Genomic DNA, 25,431 nt, shown 5'->3' with positions numbered 1-25,431 from the left:
CATTCTTATAGATCCATTCACTTGTGTGAAAGGGAAAATTAGAAAACTGTTTAAAATTCAGGTCTGGGACTTATAAATCCTTTAAAATGACCTAATGCTCCAGAATTTTAACACAGAAATTCAAAGCAGCAATGGAATTTCGTTGTAGCCAAACAAGAAGCCCACTAAGATGTCCTCATTAATTTAGTCATCAAGGTAACTATTATGGAGCTAAATTTTTTTTTTTTGTTTTTTTTTTTTAAAAGCAGCTGAACAAAACAACCTACAAAACGCAGGCAAATTGCATAAGTCTGTAGGGCTCATCCTGCAATAAAAGGAATCATCTTGGATTAAGTGAAACAGCAAATTAACTGTCAGAAGTATATTCTGATCTTTGCTGTTATGAATCGCCCATAATTTCACGTAACCTCAAAAATGTTGGGAAAAAAAAAGGAGGATCCTTCTCAGGATGTTAGATCACTGCAGTGTTAGTGCAGAAATACTATATTTCACTTACCTGCGTGTAAATGTAAAAATTGCATTACTTCTTTGAGTTATACAGTATAAATACACCTATACTGTAATGTTTTGAATACCTGTTTCCTATGAGTAAGACAGTAGGATTCATTGATTGGTCTGGCAGTTGTCAGAACAAAAAGCTAACATAGAGACGTGGGTCCTGATGCGGGCATTTCCCCTATTGTACCTGGATTCTTACAAGGTAACCATGTTCCTCCAGGTGGAGGACATATTGGAGATGGTAGGGTAGACCGAATGGACTAAACCAATGGTTCTCAGTGTGCCATTGCAAAGTCCCTACTGTGCCGTGATAATGGCTGCATTCCCCACTCCCACCCCCAGCATGATTCTTCCCATCCCTTCCAGCAAGATCCTCCACCTCAGCCCTCTGACAACATTCTGAAAATCTGCCTTGAACTGGCACACAGACCCCATCCCGGTAGCCAGCAGACAAGCGTGTGCATAGTATTTCAGTCGACAGTCACTGCAAGCATTTTTAAAAGATGTGGGCTGATTGGCTGTACTAATTTCATGAGAAAAGCATGGCCTGTGAATTTTAAAAATGCTCATGATGCCCGCTGGTTGAAATGCTGCACACAGGCTTCACACTGCTGGCTGGGGTGGGATGGGGTCTGCCTGCCACCTCAAGCCAACTTTTTACTTTTTAGGGTGGTGGGGGAAGGCAGAAAGACCACTATCATAGCACACCAGGATGGATCACTCTTGGGGGATGGAAGGATGCATTGGACTAGAGAGAAGCAATGGGTCCTGGTGAAGACCCTGACACTCTTCCAGGCTCCACCGGAGAGGAGATGCCATCAGTCCTGCAGGTGTCTGGGAGAAGAGGTGAGGCTGGAGAGAGGGAAAGGAGACTGAGAAAAGGATGGAGGGGAGAAATTTAGGGCTGAGGGAGGAGTTGAGGGAAAAGGGGAAAGATGGAACACTGGGTGGTGAGAGGAACAAAGGAGAAAAGATGGAGCACTTGGAAACGGAATTATTTTAGGGGGAATAGGGACGTGAATTGAGAGATCAGTAGGGAAGAGAGGGTGCTAGGATTGGAGAGAGAAGAGACGGGGGGAAAGAGGTCACTGGGAGGAGGGAAATGGGAGACAGTTGCTGCTGGGAGAAGGAGCACTAGGAACAGGAAAGAGAGCTGACATTAGGATGAGGAGGGAGAGAAAGAGCATTAGAAAATGGGTAGAGAGAGAGGAGGTGCTGGCTGGAGGGATGTCAGGACACCAGAAAGAAAGGACAGAGAGGACACTGGGTAGAGATGGAGCACTAGGATAGGAGCACACAGCGTAGATGAAGCACTGGGATGGGTTTAGTAATACGGGGATATAGAAGGTTGGAAGAAATGAATGAATGGGGGAAGGAGCCGACGAAAGTATCATGCTGAGGAGTAGTGAGAGAGATCACACAGCTGGGAGGAAGGGGGTAGTGAGAGAGAACTGAACAGAGTCAGGGTGGTGGAGAGGGGTTTATGTGAAGTTTGGTTTGGTATGCCTCAAGGATAAAATAAACTTGAAAATGTGCCATGAAATAAAAACAGTTAAGAAGCGGAGTCCCGTGATGCGGTGAGCCTGGTGAGATGCTCTCATCGGGCTCCGGGTGCCGATCCTCCAAAACCTGCCAACTTTAAGAACCCAGACCTCAATCCACGCGAAATAGGAGGAGCCCCACTTGGCTAAAGGTTAGAGCACCTGGGCTGGCGAATTGTAGCCGGCTGGAGATGTCTGCAAAGCTGCTGCAGAAAGATAAAATAAAATCGAGTGGAGCGGAGCCAAAGATGGCCAACAGCCGGAGAGTGTCGGAGGGAGCGGGCCTGGATGACGAGGCAGTAGCACGGCTGACTGCGGCAGTTGTTGCGGCGCTCAAACATAAATTTGGCCAAAACTATTTAAAATTTTTAGGCATCCCCAAGGAAGTGCAAGATGGAGACTTACAGTTATTTCTGGCTGACTGGCTCCCAGGCGCTTTAAATCTGCCTGCCTTGGTATGGAAATTGGATATCAAGGCGCCCGAGGCTGGTCATTGTGTGGTTCCTTAACTGGGCACATCAGGTGATAGTTCTCACTGCCTTACGAAAAATCAAGGATTTGAGATACAAGGAACATAGTCGTCATTTTCCAGGACTTCTCATCAGCAGAGGCAGGCTAGCGGCATCTCTTCTCCAGTGTCTGTAATGACCTCTATAACCAAAATATCAGGCTTGCCCTGCAGTTCCCAGCTTCGCTAAAAATCTGGAAGGAGGGCAGGGTGCTCACATTTGAGGATCCGGCTAAAGCGACTGAATGGCTAAAACACCCATCCTGTCCTCCTTGAGCTGGAAAAGGGTCAGGGGACTCTGGTGATCCTCCTGGTACGCTATCACAATTGAAGAGAGCTGTTTGATTAATTCTGTGGGATGTTGTAAAATGGCCACAGGGGTCTGCAAAATGTTTTATTTTCTCATTTCACTGTCGGGGATACAGACGATTACTGGCTGTTACTAACTGGTATTGGGTTTAGATAAGTGTTTGCATGCTGTTACTGAATTGTTCTGACATCCATTCTCGGAGGGGGGTCAGCACCCGAACGCATACTCCACGGAACTCCCGCCCGATTTTTTCCGGGCGAATATGAGTATAATGTTCTGTATGGTTGTGGGGGGAGGGTGGGAGTTTTCACGGGGGAAGGGACAGTCTAATCGCAGCAGGGATGAAGGGTTTTATAGTTTAGAGTTCCTGGTTTGCCTTGGGTCGGTGGTCCAGGCTGGGGGCTAGTGAGCCCCCAGCCTGGACCTAGTGGTGTAACTATCCAAATACTCATTCCAAATGTGGGCATTTGGAATGAGTATTTGGATAGTTACACCACTAGGCTAGTTACTAGATAGGTACAGTACGGTATATTTCTTAGAATGTGGGAGGTATAGGCTCACCTATTAAGCGGCAAAGAAATACTGAGTGCCCTTCAGAGGCAGAAAGTGGGGATAGCAGCCCTCCAAGAAACACACCTATCAGCGGCAGAAAGCATCAAGCTGAAGAGACAATGGGTCGGACAGTGTTATTATACTCTGGCCTCGGGACGCAAAGCGGGAGTAGCAATTTTGGTCCACAAGAACCTTAAGTTTGATCTGGTACATCAGATATCGGATGAAATGGGCAGATACCTTATCTTGATAGGTAAACTACAGGGTTGGGAAGTAACACTGTGTGATATCTATGCTCCTAACTCTTATACACACTCGTTCTTCCAAGGCCTAGTTAGTAAGCTCATACCCATTATGAAATGTTCACTAATCTTGCTGGGTGACTTTAACTGTGTAAACAACCCTAGTATCGATAAATCTCACTCCACTACGATACTTCCCGATATGTCTGGAAAGGGAATTTCATATTTGTGTGCTGAACTTCAATTGCTTGATATTTGGCAGACACTAAATCTGACAGAACGTGATTATACTCATGTTTCGAAGGTGCACTCCACTCTGTCTAGAATAGACCATGTTCTGGTGTCTACCTCTAAGTTCTCCAGGATTCAGCAGGTGAAAATCGGACCCATAGAAATCTCTGATCATGCTTTAATAAGGGTAGATATAGGAGATAACACAGGGGAGAATACCTCTAGACTATGGAGATTCCCTAGCCATATGAGTGGGGATACCAAATTCCAAGAATTCCTACAGAGCAAATGGAGTGATTATGAACGTCATAACTCCAACCACAAAAATGACCCTTGGCTATATTGGGCAACCAGTAAAGCAGTAATGAGGGGAGAAATTACCTCCTATATGATAGCCCAAGCCAAGGCGTTGGTTAAAAATATACTTCACTTAGAACGTCAGCTGGGGTAGGCTAAATGTAGGCTAGCTCAACAAAATACGCCTCAAGTTTAAGCTGACTATGATGACATATTGCGTACTTTAAATGCCCTTTTACATGAGCGAGCACAGAAGATGCTAGAGGGTGGGGCGCATAAAGTTTTCCAATATGGGAATAAGTCAGGTCGCTTGTTGGCCAAAATAGTACGCCTGTCGAGAGGATCTACTGTTATAGATAAGTTGAAAGGAGGGGATAGCAAACCCCTTGTACATGGGACGGAGATCTGTGCAGAATTTCACAAATTCTATTCCTGCTTATATGCCAAGGATAGGGTGGGGGGGGGGGGGGCTTCCTTAGGAGGAGGAATTTTTTCGAGGATTAAATATACCGCAAATTAGTGTGCATCACCTGGAAAACTTGAACAGACCCATAGGGATAGAAGAGCTCAGGAGTGCTATCAACACCAGTAAAGCCAACAAAGCCCCATGCCCAGATAGCCTCAGTGCCGAGTATTATAAGTATTTGGCCACCCAAGCTGCAGAGGACCTACTCCATTTTTATCAGGAGGCGCAGCAGCGTGGGCACCTCCTTGTGGATACCACCAGGGCCTATATCACGGTGTTAGAGAAGCCTGTGTTGCGACCGTCCCTTCCCGACGGCTTCACTCCGCCTATCTTTCTTTGCACCTCCTCTCGCTATGAATGGACGCCTAGCTGCTGCGGCGTCTGCCTGCCGTCCTCTCCGGCGTCCCGACCGGCTTGGGCACTGCCTCCCGCCATGCTCCACTGGTACCTTAGGGTGCGTGCGCCGCGCGGCCCTCACTCATTTCCTACTTGGCTCGAACCTCAGGGGCGTCCCCCTGTGATGACGTCACGCTGCCCGGATATTTAAAGCTTACGATGTTTGCTAGCCTTTGAGTTAAAAAGGGGGAATCTTACGGATGGGATTCGCTCTCCGTACCCACCTGCCTCTCCAATCTTCCATTGGACTCTTAACGCTAACGGGTACCTGATCCTCGGGGGCCTCACTTGCTTTTCAGGTCGCTATCAGGAAACCGGTACTCGCTCCTCGAGGGCCCATGCTCCCTGACTCGCTGCCTGCTCCTACCTTCTCTTCTGCCTGGAAGGATTCACTATCTTCAACACCAATGAGTACTACCATCTTCACCTCAGAGCTGTTCCCTGGAACCAGGTACTCGCTCCGAGGGCTGCCTCCGTTCCAGCCCTAGTGCCATCTCCTATGTGGAACCGCTGTGTGAGTATATTACCTTCAAGCCTCTCAGCTCTCAGGGATCAGGTTCTCGCTCCTCGAGGGCCTGCTCTCCCTATGCTGGGGTTCTCCATACTGGGGCTTTGTGCATATTCCACTGTACTCATTATTCTCAGTTCTTTCCACTACAGCACTGCTACCGGAGGAATCGCTGTTCCAGGCCTGTTCCTCCCCATTATCCCCAATCCTTAAAACCCCACTGATCTATTTATCTTTATTTTTTTTAACTTACACGGCATCCATAGCAGAATTGGGTGCACTGGATTGTATATTTACGTGCACATCTCAGCTTCATGACCAGAAACTTCTATGTCCTGCCCAGATCATGCCTCGCCCCTTTTTGAAAGCTTCTAAAATGTGCCCGCTGCGGCATTTATGCACATATCTAGGCGGCCTTTAAAATCTGCTCGGCCCATGTGAGCCCAACATATTCGCGCATCTGCTAATTAATGAGTGCATCAGCCTTTTAAAAATCACCTTTATGGGAAGAGGTATTAGGAACTTATCAAGGAATCAAAGTCAGTTGCATGTACACAGAGAGAAAGGACACTCATTTGTATTTTCATTTATGACACTGTGGACAGTGATTACCTTTTAAAAAAAATCAATAAAAGCTTGTATTTGAAAACCTCGTCCTGTGTCCTGTTTCATCTGTCCCAGGAAAGCATCTTCACAGCATTATTTCATATAAACAGTCACACACTGATAAGGACAGCATTTCAGTGCCTGTGCCACAAGCAATAGCTTTCCTCCACGGTTTAAGAACTCATCCCTGGGTTGCAACCAGCCAGAGGGGACAAATGGCAGTGGAGTCAGCCCTAGCAATATAAATTGTTTGTTTGTGTGCCTTTGAAGAATATGCCCCTCCACAGAAACAGGTTACACTAGTATAAATCCATTCAAATTATGATACAACTTTCTATCTCATCATAATTGCCTGTAGTAAGTTGGAAGGTATGTACTCTGATGAGGCCCTGCTGTCCTACAGATAAGTAACTTTTGCTTTACTTGGAATTCTACATGCAGTATCTCCCAAAAGTTCCTCTCTCTCAACCATAATGTTTTACATTAATTTGAAGGCTTTAGAAGAGATTATCTACTTCTTTGGTCTTAGCTATTTCATTACACAAATGACATTCAATTATATATCCCTTCTGAACCTTGGCAACGAGACACAATGTCTAAATTGTCAGACTGTTTGGAAGTAGTAATGAGGTGGATACAGCTTAATAAGCTGATGTTAAACCCCAATAAAACCAAGGGTAGGTAACCCTTCTATATGTAATATGAACTCCCAGTTAATTTTTAATAAAGTTACGTTCCCTTTTCAGAGTAAAATGCTTAACTTGGGGATAATACTTGAGTCTACCCTATTTATGGAAGAAAATGAGACCTAGCTAGGTGATAGGGTAGTTATTATTCAAAACAGTATAGGATAAACACAGAGGATCCCTAGCAGCTAAAGGACAGAAATGAAGAAATAGGGTAACCTGCATTAACTATAGGTGTAGCATTAACTATAGGTGTAGCATTAACTATAGGTGTAACGGAGTGGCAGTTACTACGCTTAACAATTTGATAGTGAGAGTCGATAGACCATTTGGGTCTTTTTCTGCTGTTATTCACTATGGTACAATTTTGGTTATTGTATTAAATGCTATTTTATAATTCTGATTTAATTTTTTAAATTAATGAATTGCATTTTATGAATTGTTCTTGTAATTTGTTGTAAGCTGCCTTGGGCAATCCTTCAAGACTGATAAAGCAGGTATAAAATATTCCCTTAAGACTTTGTATCAACAATAACCATACATAGCCTTGCTACTCAGAAGTTTTAGATTAGTTTAATGTAACCACATCTCTCACACTCTCTCTCTCTATATACAGTTGTGGCTCATAAGTTTACATACCCCAGCAGAATTTGTAAGATGTGTAGCTTTTTAAGAAAACATGAGTGTCAGACAAAACACATCTGTTATTTTTAATGTGTTTCAAATTAATCATTAAACAAGCCATAGCAATAAAGGAAATAATGAAATGATCCTGTGCAAAGGTTTGCATACCCTCAAATATTTGGGCTGATAATATACACACTCACGTTGACACACACAGGTTGAGATGACAATGAAGGGTAGGTATCCACACCTGTGCCTTGTTTGATAGTAATTATTGTCTGTATATAAACAGTCAAGGAGTTTCTTAGCTCTTGAGAAGCCCTTGTGCATTTTATCCAGGGCTGCATTGACTTTGGTGGTTACTGAAGCAGGGAGAAAGGAAAATAACTGTCAAAGGATCTGTGAGCAAAAGTACTTCAACTTTATAAAATAAAAAAAAGGATATAAAAATATATCCAAAGATTTCAAAATGCCAATCAGTATTGTTCAAGCTCTGATCAAGAAGTGGAAAATTATGGGTTCTGTTAATACCAAGGCAGACCAAGAAAGGTTTCAGACACAAATGCCAGAAAAATTTGTTGGGATGCAAAGAAAGAACAAGCAATTTCTACTGAAATACAGGCTTATCTGAAACAAAGGGGTGTGGATGTTTCAGCATGCACAATAAGAAGATACTTGAACAAAAAATAGGCTGCATGGTAGAGATGCCAGAAAAAAGTCACTGCTGTACCAATGTCACAGAACAACCTGCTTACATAAGAACATAAGATATGCCATATTGGGTCAGACCAAGGGTCCATCAAGCCCAGTATCCTTTTTCCAACAGTGGCCAATCCAATGTACCTGGCAAGTACCCAAACATTAGATAAATCACAAGCTACTATTGCTAATTAATTACCGTTAATAGCAGTTTATGGATTTTTCCTCTAGGAACTTAACCCCAGTTACATGAACTGTTGTAATCATATCCTCTGGTAATGAATTCCAGAGCTTAACTATGTGCTGAGTGAAAAAGAATTTTTTCGATTTGTTTTAAATGAGCTACTTGCTAGCTTCATGGAGTGCCCTCTGGTCGTCCTATTACCTGCGAGAGTAAATAACCGATTTACATTAACTTGTTAAAGCCCTTTCATGATTTTGTAGAATTCTATCATATCCCCCACCCCCAGTTATCTCTTCTCCAAACTGAACAGTCCTAACTTCTTTAGCCTTTCCTCAAAGGGCAGCTGTTCCATGCCCCTTATTTTGGTCGACTTTCTCTGCACTTTCTCCAGTGCAGCTATATCCTTTTTGAGATGCGGTGACCAGACATGCACACTGTATTCGAGGTCCAGTCTCACCATGGAGCAATACAGAGGCATTATGACATTCTCCGTTCTATTTGCCATTCCATTCCTAATAATTCCTAACATTCTGTTGGCTTTTTTGATCGCCAGAGCACACTGAACCGATTTCAATGTATTATCCACTATGACGCTTAGATCTCTATTCTGGGTGGTAACTCTTAAGATACAACCTAACATTGTGTAACTACAGCAAGGGTTATTTTTCCCAATATGCATCACTTTCCTCTTGGCCATGTTAAATTTAATCTGCCATTTGGAAGCCTAATCTCAAAAATTCCTCCTGCAATTCTTCACAATCTGCTTGAGATTTAACTACTCTGCATAATTTTGTGTCATCCGCAAATTTGATCACCTCGTTCGTCGTACCCCTTTCCACATCATTTATAAATATATTAAAAAGCACCAGTCCAATTACAGATCCCTGAGGCACTCCACCGTTTACCTTTTCCACTGTGAAAACTGACCATTTAATCCTACTCTGTTTCTTGTCTTTTAACCAGCTTGCAATCCACAAAAGGACATCGCCTCCTCTCCCATGACTTTTTAGTTTTCTTAGAAGCCTCTCATTCAGGACTTTGTAAAACGTCTTCTAAAAATCCAAATACACCACATCTACTGGTTCACCTTTGTCCACATGTTTATTCACCCCTTCCAAAAATTGTAGAAGATTTGTGAGGTAAGACTTCCCTTGGGTAAATCCATGTTGGCTGTGTTCCATCAAACCATGTCTATCTAAATCTTTTGGATTTTAATCTTTATAACAGTTTCCATGATTTTTCCTACATTGAAGTCAGGTTCACTGGTCTGTAGTTTCCCAGATCACCCCTGAATCCCTTTTTAAATATAGGGTTACACTGATCATCTCCTACACATTGATCCCCCGCCCAGGCTAGAAATCGGTCTCTTCAAAACCAGAGACCTTCAAATCTGCCTATTATATGCCCCTCCGAACATACTCGAGCAAAATCCCACACCTCTCATCGAATACATCACGGCCAACCTGAACTTAGATTCCCCTACTATCATCCTAGCCGACTTCAACTTACTTATAGACGACCCCCACCCATCCTCATCCTGTGAAACACTCCTTAACTCCCTGAATGCAATAGGATTCCAGCAGCTCATCAACACCCCTACACACATCCCTCGACCATGCATCCCAACCCCCCTCATGTACACCAGTCCCCTGGTCTGATCACTACTCCGGTGCCGCCGCCCTGCTCTTCCCCCTCGGCTCAGGTCGGCCCTTCCCGCGCGGTTGGCGTCGGTCCATCGGGGCCAGGGGAGGTGGACCAGGGACAAGCCTCTCGCAAGGCCTCTAAGGTGAGCAGAAAAAAAAAAATAGAAAAAATAAAAAAAACCGATTTTAAACCCGGGCGCCAGAAGGAAGCAGGAATCGGAAGGGCACCGCTAAGCCCTCCCCGGAAGCCCCGATGCCTCCCCAGAGCCCTTTAAAGGGCTGAAACGGCTACAGGCGTCGCGCGCATAAGGAGCTTTCGTGCGCTCCAATACATAGAAATAGAAGCTACCTGTGCTTTCCGAGGTCAATCCACCCTCTCCATTATTCCTACCGCCCTAAATCAGTTCCACTCAAGCACTCATCCAGCATTCTTCCAGCCACTCCAGCACTCCAGCATTCTTCCAGCCACTCCAGCATTCTTCCAGCCACTCCAGCACTCATCCAGCCACTCCAGCACTCATCCAGCCACTCCAGCACTCATCCAGCCACTCCAGCACCCAGCACTCATCCAACAATCATATCCGCGAGCATTCACCCCAGCACCCTACGTCTCCTCCTCCCGGCATCCTCACATCACTCATCTCTTCTAGCAGCTTTAATTCTCTCCTTAATCACAACCATCACTTCCTTCAAAAAACACCCTTCCAGCCTCTCCAGCCTCACCAGTTAATCAACATGATGCAAACCTTCCCTATCCCTATCATCCCGCACTCATCCCTCAACAGAGTTAATCCACCCTTCCCCAAGATACAACGTTCTAAGAGATCCCTGATCCCCATTATGATCTCCCCTCTAACCCAATTCCTAGGCCTATCCTTAATCACCCTAACCCTCCTCAACTCCCAATCTCTGTCAAAAAAATCTCACTTGCTCAACGACTACCTACTGGACACTCAACCGGACCTGTGTGCTATCACTGAAACATGGTTGAAAAACACGGACACACCCCTAATCAACCAATTACCGACACAACTATACGACTTTTTCTCCATCCCCAGAACTAAAAAAAAGAGGGGGAGGATTACTCCTAGCTGCAAAAAAAGAACTAAGACTAACCCAGCATGCAATTAAAACTTCAACTAAACTTGAAATCGGGCTATTCAAATCCCCTCAACTCCAAATCTGCCTCATCTACGCCCCACCTGGGCTCCTAGACTCCGACCCTTCACCCCTCATAGAACTTGTAGCCAAACACATCAATACCAACTCTCCAGCGATCCTGCTAGGAGACTTCAACATTCATGTGGACTCCCCATCTCCCTCAGCCAACTGCGAAGCCCTCCTCTCATCCTTCATGGCCATGGGTTTCAAACAAATTATTAACAAACCCACGCACAAAGCAGGACACACGCTAGATTTAATATTTACGAATGATCAGATCTTGACCACTTATCTTCCCACCTGCACCCCCATCCCTTGGTCAGATCACTCGATTATTGAAACTGAAATATCCATAAAGAAAAAACCCACCACCAACATCACCAAATCCACGATCCAATTTAGAAAAACATGCTCCATGGAAGTTCTCAGCAACACGCTCACGAAGGAACTAACTAACCTGGACCTCACTAATGCAGACACAGCCATGAACTCCTGGCTAACTATCACCCATTCAGCAACTGACAAAATATGCCCCTTGACATCCAAAAACATCAATCCTGCATGTACTAACAAAAAACCCTGGTTCTCATCAGAATTAAGAACTCTTAAACAAAACCTCCAACATAAAGAACAACAATGGCGGAAGAATCCCACCAACACTGCACGGGCATCCTACAAAACCACGATGAGCCACTATAGGGCCACTATTCTCCACGCCAAAAGAGACTTCTACGCCAAAAAAATACACGGCTTCCTATACGACCCAAAAACACTCTTCTCATATGTTGCCACACTCACCACCCCTATTCCTCCAATCATACCGGAAGAAGAAGCACAAAACAAATCCACCGAGCTGGCAGTCTTCTTCGACAACAAAATAAAAAATCTCCTTATCCCGCTAACATCTTCTAACCCCATTCATAACTCCCAGCCTCCACCTGACCAAAACCACGCTCCATCGACACACAAACGGGCTCTAGAATCTTTTGATACTGCATCATCCCTGGAAATAGAATCTATCATCAAGAAAATGAAGCCCTCATCGCACCCAATAGACCAAATCCCGACCAAACTCCTTCTCACAATTCCTAGCATCATCACCAAACCTTTGGCCGACATCATAAACTGTTCACTCACAAACGGAACAGTCCCGGACGCTTTAAAAACAGCCTCGCTGAAACCTTTACTAAAAAAACCCAACTTGGACCCAGCCAACCCCACAAATTTTCGCCCTATCGCTAACCTACCTTTCATAGCCAAGCTAATGGAAAAACTGGTCAATACTAGACTCTCAGACTACCTCGAATCCCACGACATTTTATATCCATCGCAATTCGGTTTCAGGAAACGCAGAAATACAGAAGCTCTCCTACTATCATTAACTGACAACATCCTGTTGGGTCTCGACAAAGGTCAATCATACTTACTAGCTCTGCTAGACATATCGGCAGCGTTCGACACAGTTAACCACACAATCCTCATCAACCGCCTGATGGAAATAGGCATCTCAGGGACTGCACTCCTCTGGTTAAAATCCTTTCTAAGCGACAGATACTATAAAGTAAAAATAATCAACAAAGAGTCTCACCCTGTAGCTGCCAAACAAGGAGTTCCCCAGGGTTCCTTGCTCTCGCCGACCCTGTTCAACATATATCTTCTCCCCCTATGCCAACTCCTCAATAATCTCATCCTCACATACTTCATCTATGCGGACGACGTGCAGATCCTTATCCCCAAAGAACCCGTCTCCGACACTCTAAACTACTGGAATAGCTGCCTCCACGCCATCAACCTCCTTCTCACAAGTCTCTGCCTCGTTCTCAATACGTCCAAGACTGAACTGCTAGTCATTTCCACTAATGACAACAACCCGCTAGTCATCAATACTAACACACCTCTAGTAAATCAAGTGAGAGATCTTGGGGCCTTCCTAGACTCTAGAATGAACTTTAAAAAATTCATCAACAACACCACTAAAGAAGGCTTTTACAAACTACAGGTATTAAAACAGTTAAGACCTCTCCTACACTTCCACGACTACCGTTCGGTCCTTCAAGCCATACTATTCTCAAAGACTGATTATTGTAATGCGCTGTTGCTTGGTCTCCCGGCCTCTTCTACCAAACCTCTTCAAATGCTGCAAAACGCTGCAGCCAGGATCCTCTCAAACTCCCGCCGCATAGACCACATCACCCCGATTCTAAAAATACTTCACTGGCTACCCATTCGCTATAGAATTCTCTTCAAGATACTTACTATTATCCACAAAACCTTTTTTCAGGAATCCTCGCTCCAACTTACTATATCCCTCAAACCACACTCCTCTGCAAGACCCACCAGATCTGCATACAGAGACTCCATCCAGGTTCCCCCCAAAAAATCCGTTCTGCACAACACTATTCAAAAACTAGCACTATCAACTGCTGGGCCGCATCACTGGAACTCTCTCCCACCAGATCTCCGCCAAGAACATTGCCATATCACTTTCAGAAAAAAATTAAAAACTTGGCTATTCGCCCAAGCATACCCTTGAAGAAGCCTCAGGGTCACCCACACAGTCACATACCCCACGGTTGCATCCCTTTCCGCAACTCAAAGGAACTGTTTTTCGCCATATTGCACTTTGATAAAATTTGCCTAATAGTACACACAATGTAAATTTGTATATAATTCCTACCTTGTAAACACTTTCTCCTGCTTATATGCCCTTCTCTCCAGTTAGAAATTGTTTAACCTATCCTCTTCTAACAGCCTAGTTCCACTTTCCCTTTTATAATGTAACTTCTTGCTTTCTTTGTTAACTGGTTCCCCCTAGTTTATTGTAAACCGGTACGATAAGACCTTGTCTTGAGTATCGATATATTAAAATAATTTAAATAAATAAATAAATACTTCATAAAAACCCACCTACACATAAACATACCCTATACAACCCCTCCCACACACACCAAAAGCTTCCAATTCAGAAAACCCTGCAACAAAGAAGACTTAGCAGCGGCCCTCGCCGACTCCCTCCACAACTTAGATCTCGCTAAAACCTGACCTAGCCCTTACATCCTGGACCAGCCTCACAACAAACATTGCAAATAATCTTTGCCCGCTTACTTCTAAGGAAATTAACCATGCACAACATACAAAAAACCCCTGCTACACCCCTCTCCTAAAAAGCCTTAAACGCGAACTTAGACTACTTGAAAGAAAATGGTGCAAGAACCCCTCCCCCACCTTACTTGCCCATTACAGATCAGTCTTACAAAACTACAGTACAACTATCCTTAAAACAAAACGTGACCACTACGCAGCTAAAATACACGACTACCAATACATCCCCAAGGCTCTATTCACACTTGTAACCAAACTCACCAAAACCATACCTTCCCCTACACCAGATATCGATGTCAAAGACAAATGCGAAGAACTTGCACAATTCTTTCACAATAAGATAAAGAATCTCCTGCTACGATTCCCCACCCTTCCCCTGCAGCATTCCCCATACACAGTAACAACCACCCCCCTTAGACATTCTAGACACAACCTCGGCAATAGAAATTGAATCTGTACTAAAAAAGCTCAAACCCTCCTCACGCCCCTATGACACAATACCCTCCAAAGCCCTACTAGATATCCCAAACACAATCGCCAAGCCCTTAGCACAAATAATCAATTGCTCATTCACCTCCGGGATAGTTCCCGATGCACTAAAACTTGCTGTAGTAAAACCCATCCTAAAAAAACCCAACCTCGACACCTCAGACCTTGCCAACTACCGTCCCATTTCCAACCTCCCATTGTCAATGCCCAACTCTCAGACTACCTGGAAACACACAATACATTTGCTAACAGCCAATTCGGATTCTGGAAATTCCTCAACACTGAATCCCTCCAGCTCTCCCTTATGGACACCACTCTAAAAGGAATAAACCAAGGTCACTCTTACATCTTGGCATTACTTGACATCTCAGCAACCTTTGACACCGTCAACCATGACATCCTAATCAGTCGACTCTCCGAAATCTGTATCACTGTTGCAGCCCTACTCAGGTTCACCTCCTACTTTAAGAATAGATGCTATGTGGTCAAAACGGAAATTCCGAATCATCACCCACCCAACTCACCCAAGGGGGTCCCCAAGGTTCCTCCCTCTCATCCACATTGTTTAACATCTACCTCCTCCCTCTCTGCCAGCTCCTTATAGACCTTGGCCTTCCTCACTTCCTATATGCGGACGATGTCCAAATTCTCATCCCCATCCAAGAATCATTACACAAAGCCATCAAAATATGGGAGAACTGCCTTAGCGCAATAAACCACCTTCTCACCAACCTTCACCTCGCTGTGAACACAACGAAAACAGAACTCATCCTCATCTCGCAACAAAACTCCCCCAAGCTCATGACAGACAATAACCAATACACCAACACCAACTCATTCCAACCACACGCACGCAGCCTGGGAGTCACCATCGATAACCAACTCAATTATAAAAAATTCATTAACACCACTATAAAGGAATCGTTCTTCAGGCTTCACATCCTCAAGAAAATCAAACCCCTCCTGCACTTCAACGACTTCCGCACCATACTACAGGCTACCATGCTGACAAAAATTGACTTTTGCAACTCTATCCTCCTAGGCCTCCCCGCCTCCTATATCAAACCCCTACAAATACTCCAAAACGCTACAGTCAGAATACTGACCAACTCACGCAAAAACGAACACATCACACCTATCCTTAAGGAGGTACACTGGCTCCCAGTTACATCCCGCATCCTCTACAAAAACTTATCCATTATACATAAATCCATCCGCAACAGCAACATTAAACGGACAAACAACAAAATTCGCCCACATGACTCCAAGCGCCCCACTAGATCAGTATACAAAGGCACTCTTCACATCCCCCCCCACACAAGACATTTCGATTAACTTCCACTAAAGTGCAAGCATACTCTATAGCAGGTCCTACGCACTGGAACGCTATGCCACCAGACATTCGACTCGAAATAAGCACTCAATTCAAAAAGAAGCTGAAAACTTGGCTATTCAAACAAGCCTTCCCGGAATAAATAGATCATCCCTCTTCCTCTGCCATTGCTTGCCCCCCTCATTCCCCACCCCTGCCAGCAACTTCTGGCTGCTCTCCGATCTTGTATAGTCCTCCCGCAAAGATATAGCTAATTATTTATTAACATATGTTTTACTATCCACAACTCCATGTTATTATTAGCCAAGTCATACTCTCTAGCTGCATCTCCTTGTTAATTGCTAAAAGTTATTTATATTCTTGTTCTCCCTAAAGATTGTTATATTCTTCTGTATACTCGCCAAGTTATATTCTTCTGTTTACTCGCCAAGTTCCACCTATCCCACTGTTTATTGTATTTCCCTGTTATTATAAGTTAAATGTAAACTGATATGTCTCGACGAATAATGGTGTATATAAAAACCTTAAATAAATAAGTAAATAAATAAAATAAATAATGATTTCAATGATAGGTTACAAATTAATTAAAATAGGTCTGAAATTTCATTTTTCAGTTCTTTCAGAACCCTGGTGTGTATACCATCTGGTCCAGGTGATTTACTACTCTGCAGTTTATCAAGCAGGCCTACCACAACTTCGAGGTTCACCATGATTTGGTTCAGTTGATCTGAATCATCACCCATGAAAACCTTCTCTGAACAGGTATCTCTCCAACATCCTCTTCAGTAAACACTGAAGCAAAGAAATTGTTTAATCTTTCCGCGATGGCCTTATCTTCTCTAAGTGCCTCTTTAACCCCTTGATCATCCAACGGTTCAACCAACTCCTTCACAGGCTTTCTGCTTCGGATATATGCAACAAAATTTTTATTGTGAGCTTTTGCCTCTGTGGCCAATTTCTTTTCAAATTCTCTCTTAGCCTGTCTTATCAAAGTCTTACATTTAATTTTCCTATGCTTTATCATATTTTCTGATGGATCCTTTTTCCAATTTTTGAATGAAGATCTTTTGGCTAAAATAGACTCTCACCTCACCTTTTAAACATGCCAGTAATTATTTTGCCTTCCTTCCACCTTTCTTAATGCGTGGAATGCATCTGGATTGTGCTTGTAGGATGGTATTTTTTTTTTTTTTTTTAACAATGTCCATGCCTGTTTCACACACTTAACCTTTGTATCTTCGCCTTTCAGTTGTTTTCTATTTTTCTCATTTTAGCAAAATTTCCCTTTTGAAAGATTAGTTCTAGAGCCATTGATTTACTTACTGTCCCCCTTCGTCATTAATTCAAATTTAATAAAATTATGATCACTTTTGCCAAGCAGCCCCACCACTGTTACCTCTCTCACCAAATTCTGCGCTCCACTGAGAATTAGATCTAAAATTGCTTGCTCTCTCATTGATTTCTGAACCAATTGCTCCATAAAACTGTCATTTATCCATCCAGGAACTTCATCTCTCTAGCATGTCCTGACATTTCACTTACCCAGTCAATATTGGGGTAATTGAAATCTCCATTACTGCACTACCAGATTGGTTAGCTTCCCTAATTTCTCTTAGCATTTCTCAACATTTTGGCCAGGTGGATGGTAGTATACTATAACTATACTCTTCCCCAACACACAAGGGATTTCTACCCATAAAGATTCGATTGTGCATTTAGTCTCATGCAGGATCTTTATCCTGATGAACTCTATGCCATCCTGGACATAAAGCACCACCCTGCCACCAAGTTGTTCCTCTCTGTCACTGTGATATAATTTGTACCCCGGTATAGCACTTTCCCATTGGTTATCCTCTTTCCACCATGTCTCTGAGATGCCAATTAAGTCTATGTCATCATTCACTGCTATATACTCTAATTCTCCCATCTTACTTCTTAGACTTCTGGCATTAGCATACAAACATTTCAAAGTGTGGTTTTTGTTCGTATTTACATTCTGCTTTTCAGTTGACAGGAATAAATTGGAATCTTTTAGCTTAGGTGAGTTTTTAATTATTGGCACTTGGACTACTTTCATATTATTGGAACCTCTATGTTGGGATACCCTAACTCTAATGCTTCATTAGTATCCTTTGAAGATACTTCCCTCCGAACCATGCGCTGCTGAGCAACTGTCGGCTTTCCCCTTTGTTCTAGTTTAAAAGCTGCTCTATCTTCTTTTTAAAGGTTAGTGCCAGCAGCCTAGTTCCACCCTGGTTAAGGTGGAGCCCATCCCTTCAGAAAAGACTCCCCCTTCCCCAAAAGGTTCCCCAGTTCCTTACAAAACTGAATCCCTCTTCCTTGCACCATCGTCTCATCCACGCATTGAGACTCCGGTGCTCTGCCTACCTCTGGAGACTTGCGCATGGAACAGGGAGCATTTCAGAGAATGCTACCCTGAAGGTTCTGCATTTCAGCTTTCTACCCAAGAGCCTAAATTTGACTTCCCACATTTTCCAATGTCATTGGTGACCACATGTGCCACGACAGCCAGCTCCTCCACAGCACTGTCTAAAATCCTATCTAGGTGACAAGTGAAGTCCACCACCTTCGCACCAGGTAGGCATGTTACCTCATGCCCATCAGCCACCCAACTGTCTACATTCCTAACAATCGAATCACCAACTTTGACGGACGACCTAACCCTTCCCTCTTGGGCAGTAGCCCTGGGAGACACATCCTCAGTGCAAGAGAACAATACACCACCTAGAGTGCAGGTCCTTGCTACAAGATCATTTCCTGCTGCACCAGGTTGATGCTCTCCGATCATGAGACCTTCCTCCTCCAAGGCAGTACCAGGGCTGCCAGACTGGAGGAGGACCTTCAGGGACATAGTAGCCAAGTCCTATCTATATACCTCTCTGTCTGCCTCAGCTCCTCCAGGTCTGTCATTCTAGCTTCCAGAGACTGGACTCATTCTTTGCATTGGATGCACACTTACAATTTCTTACTGGCAGGTAAAAAATAAATATGCCAAACAGCATCTAGAGAAGCCTCAAATCTTCTGGAACAAAATTATTCGGAGTGATGAGACCAAAATTGAACTTTATGGTCACAACCATAAATGCTATAAAGAGAAGTACACCATACCTACTGTGAAGCATGAAGGTGTATCTCTGCTGTTTTGGTGGTATGTGAGCTACAGCGGCACAAAAAATTTAGTCAAACTTGATGGTAAGATGAATGTAACATCTTATCAGAAAATATGTAAAGAGAATTTGCATTCATCAGCCAGGAAGCTGCTCATGGGGCGCAATTGGACTTTCCAAAATGACAATGATCCAACACACAAGGCCAAGTTGACCCTTCAGCGACTGCAACAGAAGAAAGTGGCCATCACAGTCTCCAGTCCTAAACATCACTGAGCTACTTGGGGAGAACTGATGTATATATACTTATGAAGGTACTTAACATGCTGTCATATTTTATGTTTAATTAAAAAATGATAAAAGCTGTAATACTCTAAACTCCTATCCTCAGTCTGCCACATTTCATACTTTCTTTATTGGCAAATTTTGAATCGTTAGCCCTAGAAAACTTCTGAAATGTGTAGCTCTGTCACATCTTGTTTTTAGTGGAAAAGCTTGAATGAATTTATTTGTCGTCATATATCCCAAGTCTCTCTACGTTAGCCTATTATATTTCTAATTAAACAGTTGTTGAGGTAACCACATTGTAAGCACAAGTCACGTCCTAATATATGACATCACCTCCTCTACTTGCATAATTTATCCACCAACAAAGATAAGACTATACAGAATACCTATTAGTGCAAAAGAGTGAAGAGGAAACCGTGAATCATTCAATAAAGACTATTTCCATAGACACAAAATAGGACAAAAAGGCCTTTCGAATCGATCCAGGGCCCGGTGTATGCGTGCGCGTTCAAAGCCTCCGGTCTCCAAAACCTCTTACCCTACGTCCAACCCCACCCGCGCTCTCTGCCCCTCCGCGGCCCACGGACTCTGCAAGGGCCGCACCGATTGGCTGCGGCCCAGCACCCTCCTGTCTGGGAGCCGGTGATTGGGCGTCGGTGGGAGTGCGGCTTCCTCCTCCTCCTCCCCACACCTCTGAATGTGTCTCTTGCAGTGTCAATGGCTCCTCCTGCCACGGAGCGACGGGGCTCACAGCGGCTCGCGGGGTTGCTTTAAGAGCCGGCCTGACAAAGGGGGGGGGGGAGGGAAAAGCAAACAAAAACAACAGAGAGGGGGCGAAAAAAAAAAAAAAAAAAAGAGAGAGAGAGGGCGAGTGAGCGAGGTGGGGAGAAGGAATCCGGAGCAGCCCCAGCTCTTGAGTCCGGGGTGGGGGTGGGGGGGGTCTCGCGAGGCGGCCGCTGCCAGGCGCTTTTCCCACAGCCTTGCTGCCTGCCCTATGAGAGCGTGAGGGCCGGACGGACGCCGCTGCTCCTCCGCGCTCGCACAGCGTCGGGCGAAACGAGGAAATTAATCTGCCCCTGTCCACTCGGCAAATGAACTCCGTCAGAGCAGCGAACAGGAGACCCAGGCGAGTGTCCAGGCCGCGCCCGGTGCAGCCGGAGAGAAACAACGGGGAACGGGGTAAGGAGCGCCGGAAGCTCAGCAGAGGAGCGGCTTGAAAAGAAAGTGGGGCGAGCCGTGTGGTCGGCCCACCGGCAGGAAAGGCCGAGGCTTGGGGGGGGGGACGGGCGGGCCGGCCCTGGGCTGCAGGTCAGGCCGCGCTTTGTTCGACTCGGGCCGGGCTTTCGGCCGAGGAAGCCCCTTTAGAACCAGGAAAGGTGCTGAAGGGTGGGGGGGAGACAGTGGGAGGTGGGAGAGGGGGTGCCGGCTGAGGCTGGGTGGCGGTGGCGTGCGGAGTCGAGGAACTTGTGTTCGTGCTCTCGGAACGGCGGCGGCGGCGGCTCCTCCTCTTCGGCCGATGTTTGCTGCGCACTTTGGGTTTTAGCACTTGGTTACGGAGCCCTGCTAGGGCCGACGATACATGTGGGGGCGGCAGGGCGAATCCCCTGCCCAGTTAAACAAAAATGGAGCCCTTGGTTAGGGCTTTTAAAAACCAGAGTTGAAAATGCCTCCGACGCCTGCTGCTGCTGCTGCTTCGCGTTCATTAAGGTCAGGGACTCCTTTTCTCTCTCTCGTTTTCTCTGGCTCGGGCCTAGTCGTGTGTCATTTTCACCAACTGTGTAGATCAATCAGGGACCATTGTCTAAAAGGGCTGGGAATTATGGGCTGCATTCAGAATTTAATGGAGTCTTAAATTGAAATTAGCAGAGAAGGAAGCTCGTCTCGTCCCCCCTCCCCCCCCCCCCTCCTCTCGGTCACGAAGCTGGGCAGAGATTGTCTCATTGGGGACTCGCATCATTTTTGCGATTTGTGTGTAATTCGTAAGGATGGATTATAAAAGGCGTTCTGCCTTTGCTTTGTTGTTTTTATGTATTCCTGTCACTTCTCACATGGCTTGGATCTAGGGTGCAGTGTCTCATATGGCCAGATTTGCTTAACGCATTTATCTCGCGATTTAATCGATTTATTTTTCTCCAGACAAATTAATGAACAATGCATCGATGACATTGTGTGTATTCAGATATTCTATTTATCCGTTTTCGCAATTCCACCTCGTCCCAATTTAAGTAGAGAATGTTACCATGCTCAGATTGCTGTTATGTCTGTAACCAGAGAACGAGATGTATCATGCATGGCACATCATCAATTCTGCCTATACCTCTCTTTTTGTAGCAATTGCACAATACTTAAGAAAAAAAAGCTAATCTCTAGAAAATGTATTAAAAATGTTTCAATCATATGCTGTTCAGATTTTCTTATGTCATATGCATATTGAATCATTTTTGCTTGGCTGACATTTTATTCAAAATCTGGACAGTAGCATTGTAAAATAAAAAACCAAAACAAAATACAATTTTTGGTTAAATCCCTTTAAAAAATTTGCTTATGGTTATGAACCATTATCATCTACTCCCTGGCTGATCTCTCAAAATTCCAAGTAATGCTGTTGGTCAGAACTGGGATTTTTAAAAATTACATTGTGTACATTTTATTAATGTGTGTATACACACACTTATTGTTAACCTTACAGTGCCTTTGCTGGTGAGAATAAAATTTACAAGTCTGTTTACACAGTATTTTTTCTCTCTTCCTGCCTTGAGTATTTTCCCAGGATTTTTTTTTTTTGGGAGAGGCACGGGAGCAGATATCCTTTTTCATGTACAGTACTAGTGCTGCAGCAGCTTCCAGTATGTGGCTTGCATATTCTTCCTCAGAACTGAGTACTACCTCTGTGTTTCACCCAAAACCATGAAGCTTGCAAAGTTTGAGCTGTGAATTAAGCCAAAGTGTCTGTTGACATTGCAGTACTTATGGATGACCACAAGGCTGACCTCTGTCTCCTTTGCAAGTTTTAAACAGCTATTTAAAATGATAGCTGTTGTCCATTTTCTAGTGGAAACTGACCCCTTTAATTCTTTTGTTATAGTCCTGTGTTTTTGTTTATAGACTATTTAATTTCCCTATACAAATCTTTAATGAGTAACATCAGCTAGCACTGATGAGCATTAGGCCCATGTCCTGTTACAATGGAATTGAGCTGGAAACAAGCAATTAATATTTTAGAAGCTGCCACTACTTATTATTTTGGAAGTTAAATTGGCTACCTTGTCTGGAAGGAAATGAGGTTTCACTGATAAATAGTTTTAGCTGGATTACAAAATGGGTGTCAGTTTTATTTTTAGATACTAGAAATCCAACTGCTGGATGTTTGCTGGAATATGTTGCTCATGTTTTATATAGTTATTTGCTGTTGTACCTTTCCTCTCTTTTAATAATTGTAGAATTTCAGCCTTCCCCTTCTAACTGACAATACAGTACTTTCAAAGAACAGTGGGATGTTGTCTCTCCATTTGGGATTCATATTTGTTTTAATTTTGAAAATAGCCTAAATATGTTAACATAAAGTATCTGTCTTGATTTTGTTGCTTTATCACTGAAAAAAGAAATAAAATGGACACATTTTTTACTATGAAAAATTACACCTGTTTCCATTGCTCTGATCATAATGGTTTTGCCTTAGTGATGACATAATGAGCATCACATTCAGAGTTCATAGCAACAGGTTTTTTTTTCTTTTGTTACTTTATAGAAATTTCCTAATTGTAAAAATGAAGTTTTGCAGGGACTAAATGATTATATTAACAAGAGCTATGTTAGTCTAACATTCCAGGCCTAATTCACATGAACAAAAGCCGGGAAATTGAGTTATGGCTCCCCAGCACTCAAAACCTGGCATCCTTTTCCATTGTTGCTGCATCATCATTTTTTTCCTTGGACTTGGTTTGACAATTATGTGAAACATGGAAGGTTGCAATTTATTTTTCCAGTTAGCCAATCCTACATAAGGTAGGCCATGCTGAGTCAGACCAAGGTCTATCAAGCCCAGCATTCTGTCTCTGACAATGGATAGTTTGGATTACAAGTATCTGGATCCCAAAAAGTAGATCAATTTCTTATTATTCATCCCTAGGGATAAGCTGTGGCCTTCCCAAGTTTACCTGGTTAATAAATGTTTGTGGACTGTTCCAGAAACTTGTCCAAATCTCTCTTAAACTCTGCTGTACTATCTTGGCTAAAGTGAACTATATGGATTTCTTAGCACACATTTAACTAATTTTTCTAAATTTGGAATATTTTGATTAATATTTTTGTAGGGCCACATAAAGAGGCAATTCAGAACTTAGCCGCTATATAGACATTGGACTCTGTTCTTAAAGTCAGTTCATGATAACCATAATGTATCTCCTACCTTTTATGCTATCTTGTATGGTGCCCATCAGTTTTTGTATTCATATTTGTATGTTGTACAATAAAAATGTTTTACAACTGTCTTTGGCTTTTCAACTATTTGTCATTTTATTGCCCTTGAATTATTTTACTTACTTTTGACTTTTTTTGCTCTCATTTAGAATCTGAGCATGTAGCAGGCACCATATGTAGGAACCTGGGATTTTTCTAGCCGCCTTTTGGTATGAATAAGGACCTTTTTTTTTTTTTTTCCCAGTATTTAATTTATTTTTCTTGGGGATTTCAATGTGATTACAAAAAACAAATTTGTTAAAATTATTTTTCCACTGATTATTTTTATTACATTGAAATTCCTGGGCAAAATAAATACTGAAAAAGGAAAAGTTAGGGTATTTTCTGTGATTTCAGTTTACACTTAATCTTGCACTTTGATACTCTTCTCAGTTGTTTATGTATTCTCAAACTGAAAAGTTCTTATACTGAAGTTCATTTATCACTTTCATGTGCTTGCTTTTGTACACATTTGAGTTGTTTTACTGTCCAGTAATAAGTTATATCAGTTATGGTTTTGGAACTGATCTATTATACTTTTTTCTTTTTCTTTTTTAAATTTGTATCTGTCAGTTTCCTCCTTGTCCTTTGATTTTCCAGCTTGGTTGGAACGGGGACTGAGGTTCAGCATCGTGAACGCTCATAACTATTTGGGGATTTTTTCACCTATTTTATATCCCTTCTCAACTCATCTACCATAGTCATCATAGCTGCAGTCCTTGCTTTGGGGGCCATGCATTAGGGCTACTTTCAGAACTCTGTAATCATGGGCCCTAAATTCAACTATTAGGTGTTGCTGTTGCACGATAACTAGCACCTCTCCTCGGGGCTGTGAATGATGCCTCTGCAGCATCCCCTCCTTGGCTGGCCTAGGAGTCAGAAGATGTGACCCGGGAACCTTGGTGCTTAACAGTACATAATGCTACTACAGTGCTGCTGGACTGGCTCTGTATTGTCTGGAACTAACTTTGTGTTTCACATAACTATAGGATAATGTCATAGAAAACCGATGTGTGGAGTAATGATAGAGCAAAAATCTACTGAGTTATTGGTGTTGCTGTGGACATAACTTTGAATTTCCTAATATTTATGCAGTTACCTTAGATCAGGGGTTCGCAACCTTTTGGAGAGTGTGGAACCCTTTTTAACCTCCAAAAACTTTGTGGACCCCACATGCTTCATTTTAATTTTTGCATGCAGTTAAATGCTGTACTGAAAACTGATTAATGTAATAAATAATATGCATGCCAGAATCATTTATAATGTTTAAAACTAAATATTAGAGTGTTTTCAGATAAACTGTGCTGTCCCTCTTGCTCTGCCCCCCATGTACCCATCATGAGTGCTATGTAGCCTCTTTTCTCTTTGGGTCTGAGAACATGAGGGTCACATTCAGTCTTAGGGCTAAGTCCCTGCACACTGTCATAAAGTCCATCAGCCCCAGGGCATGGATTCTTTAAAATGGGGTTTGGGGGAGGGGA

The 25,431-nt window shown here is 43.4% G+C and overlaps 1 protein-coding gene and 1 long non-coding RNA gene across 9 annotated transcripts in view; one reads left to right on the top strand and one right to left on the bottom strand.

Moving 5' to 3' along the window:
- The window catches only part of LOC115086917, a 157,935-nt gene extending 137,678 nt beyond the window's left edge, over positions 1-20,257 (bottom strand). Inside the window, exon 1 of the long non-coding RNA XR_003855365.1 lies at positions 19,879-20,257. This is a non-coding gene — a long non-coding RNA (uncharacterized LOC115086917). The remainder of the gene's footprint in view (positions 1-19,878) is intronic.
- Positions 20,258-20,345: 88 nt separating this feature from the next.
- FBXO11 (F-box protein 11) overlaps positions 20,346-25,431 on the top strand; it is a 268,336-nt gene continuing 263,250 nt past the window's right edge. For 3 of the 8 annotated variants that reach the window (XM_029593381.1, XM_029593380.1, XM_029593386.1), the window contains exon 1: positions 20,346-20,671. In XM_029593381.1, coding sequence (XP_029449241.1) covers positions 20,584-20,671 — 88 coding nt within the window. In that variant the 5' untranslated portion in view covers positions 20,346-20,583. The remainder of the gene's footprint in view (positions 20,672-25,431) is intronic. The other 5 variants (XM_029593383.1, XM_029593382.1, XM_029593385.1 and 2 more) reach the window with 3 other exon arrangements.

The sequence above is a fragment of the Rhinatrema bivittatum genome, chromosome 3 (genome assembly GCF_901001135.1).
Source record: "Rhinatrema bivittatum chromosome 3, aRhiBiv1.1, whole genome shotgun sequence".
NCBI classification, from domain to species: domain Eukaryota; kingdom Metazoa; phylum Chordata; class Amphibia; order Gymnophiona; family Rhinatrematidae; genus Rhinatrema; species Rhinatrema bivittatum.
The sequence above is the reverse complement of the archived record's forward strand: the minus strand, read 5'-3'. Positions and strand labels throughout refer to the sequence as shown.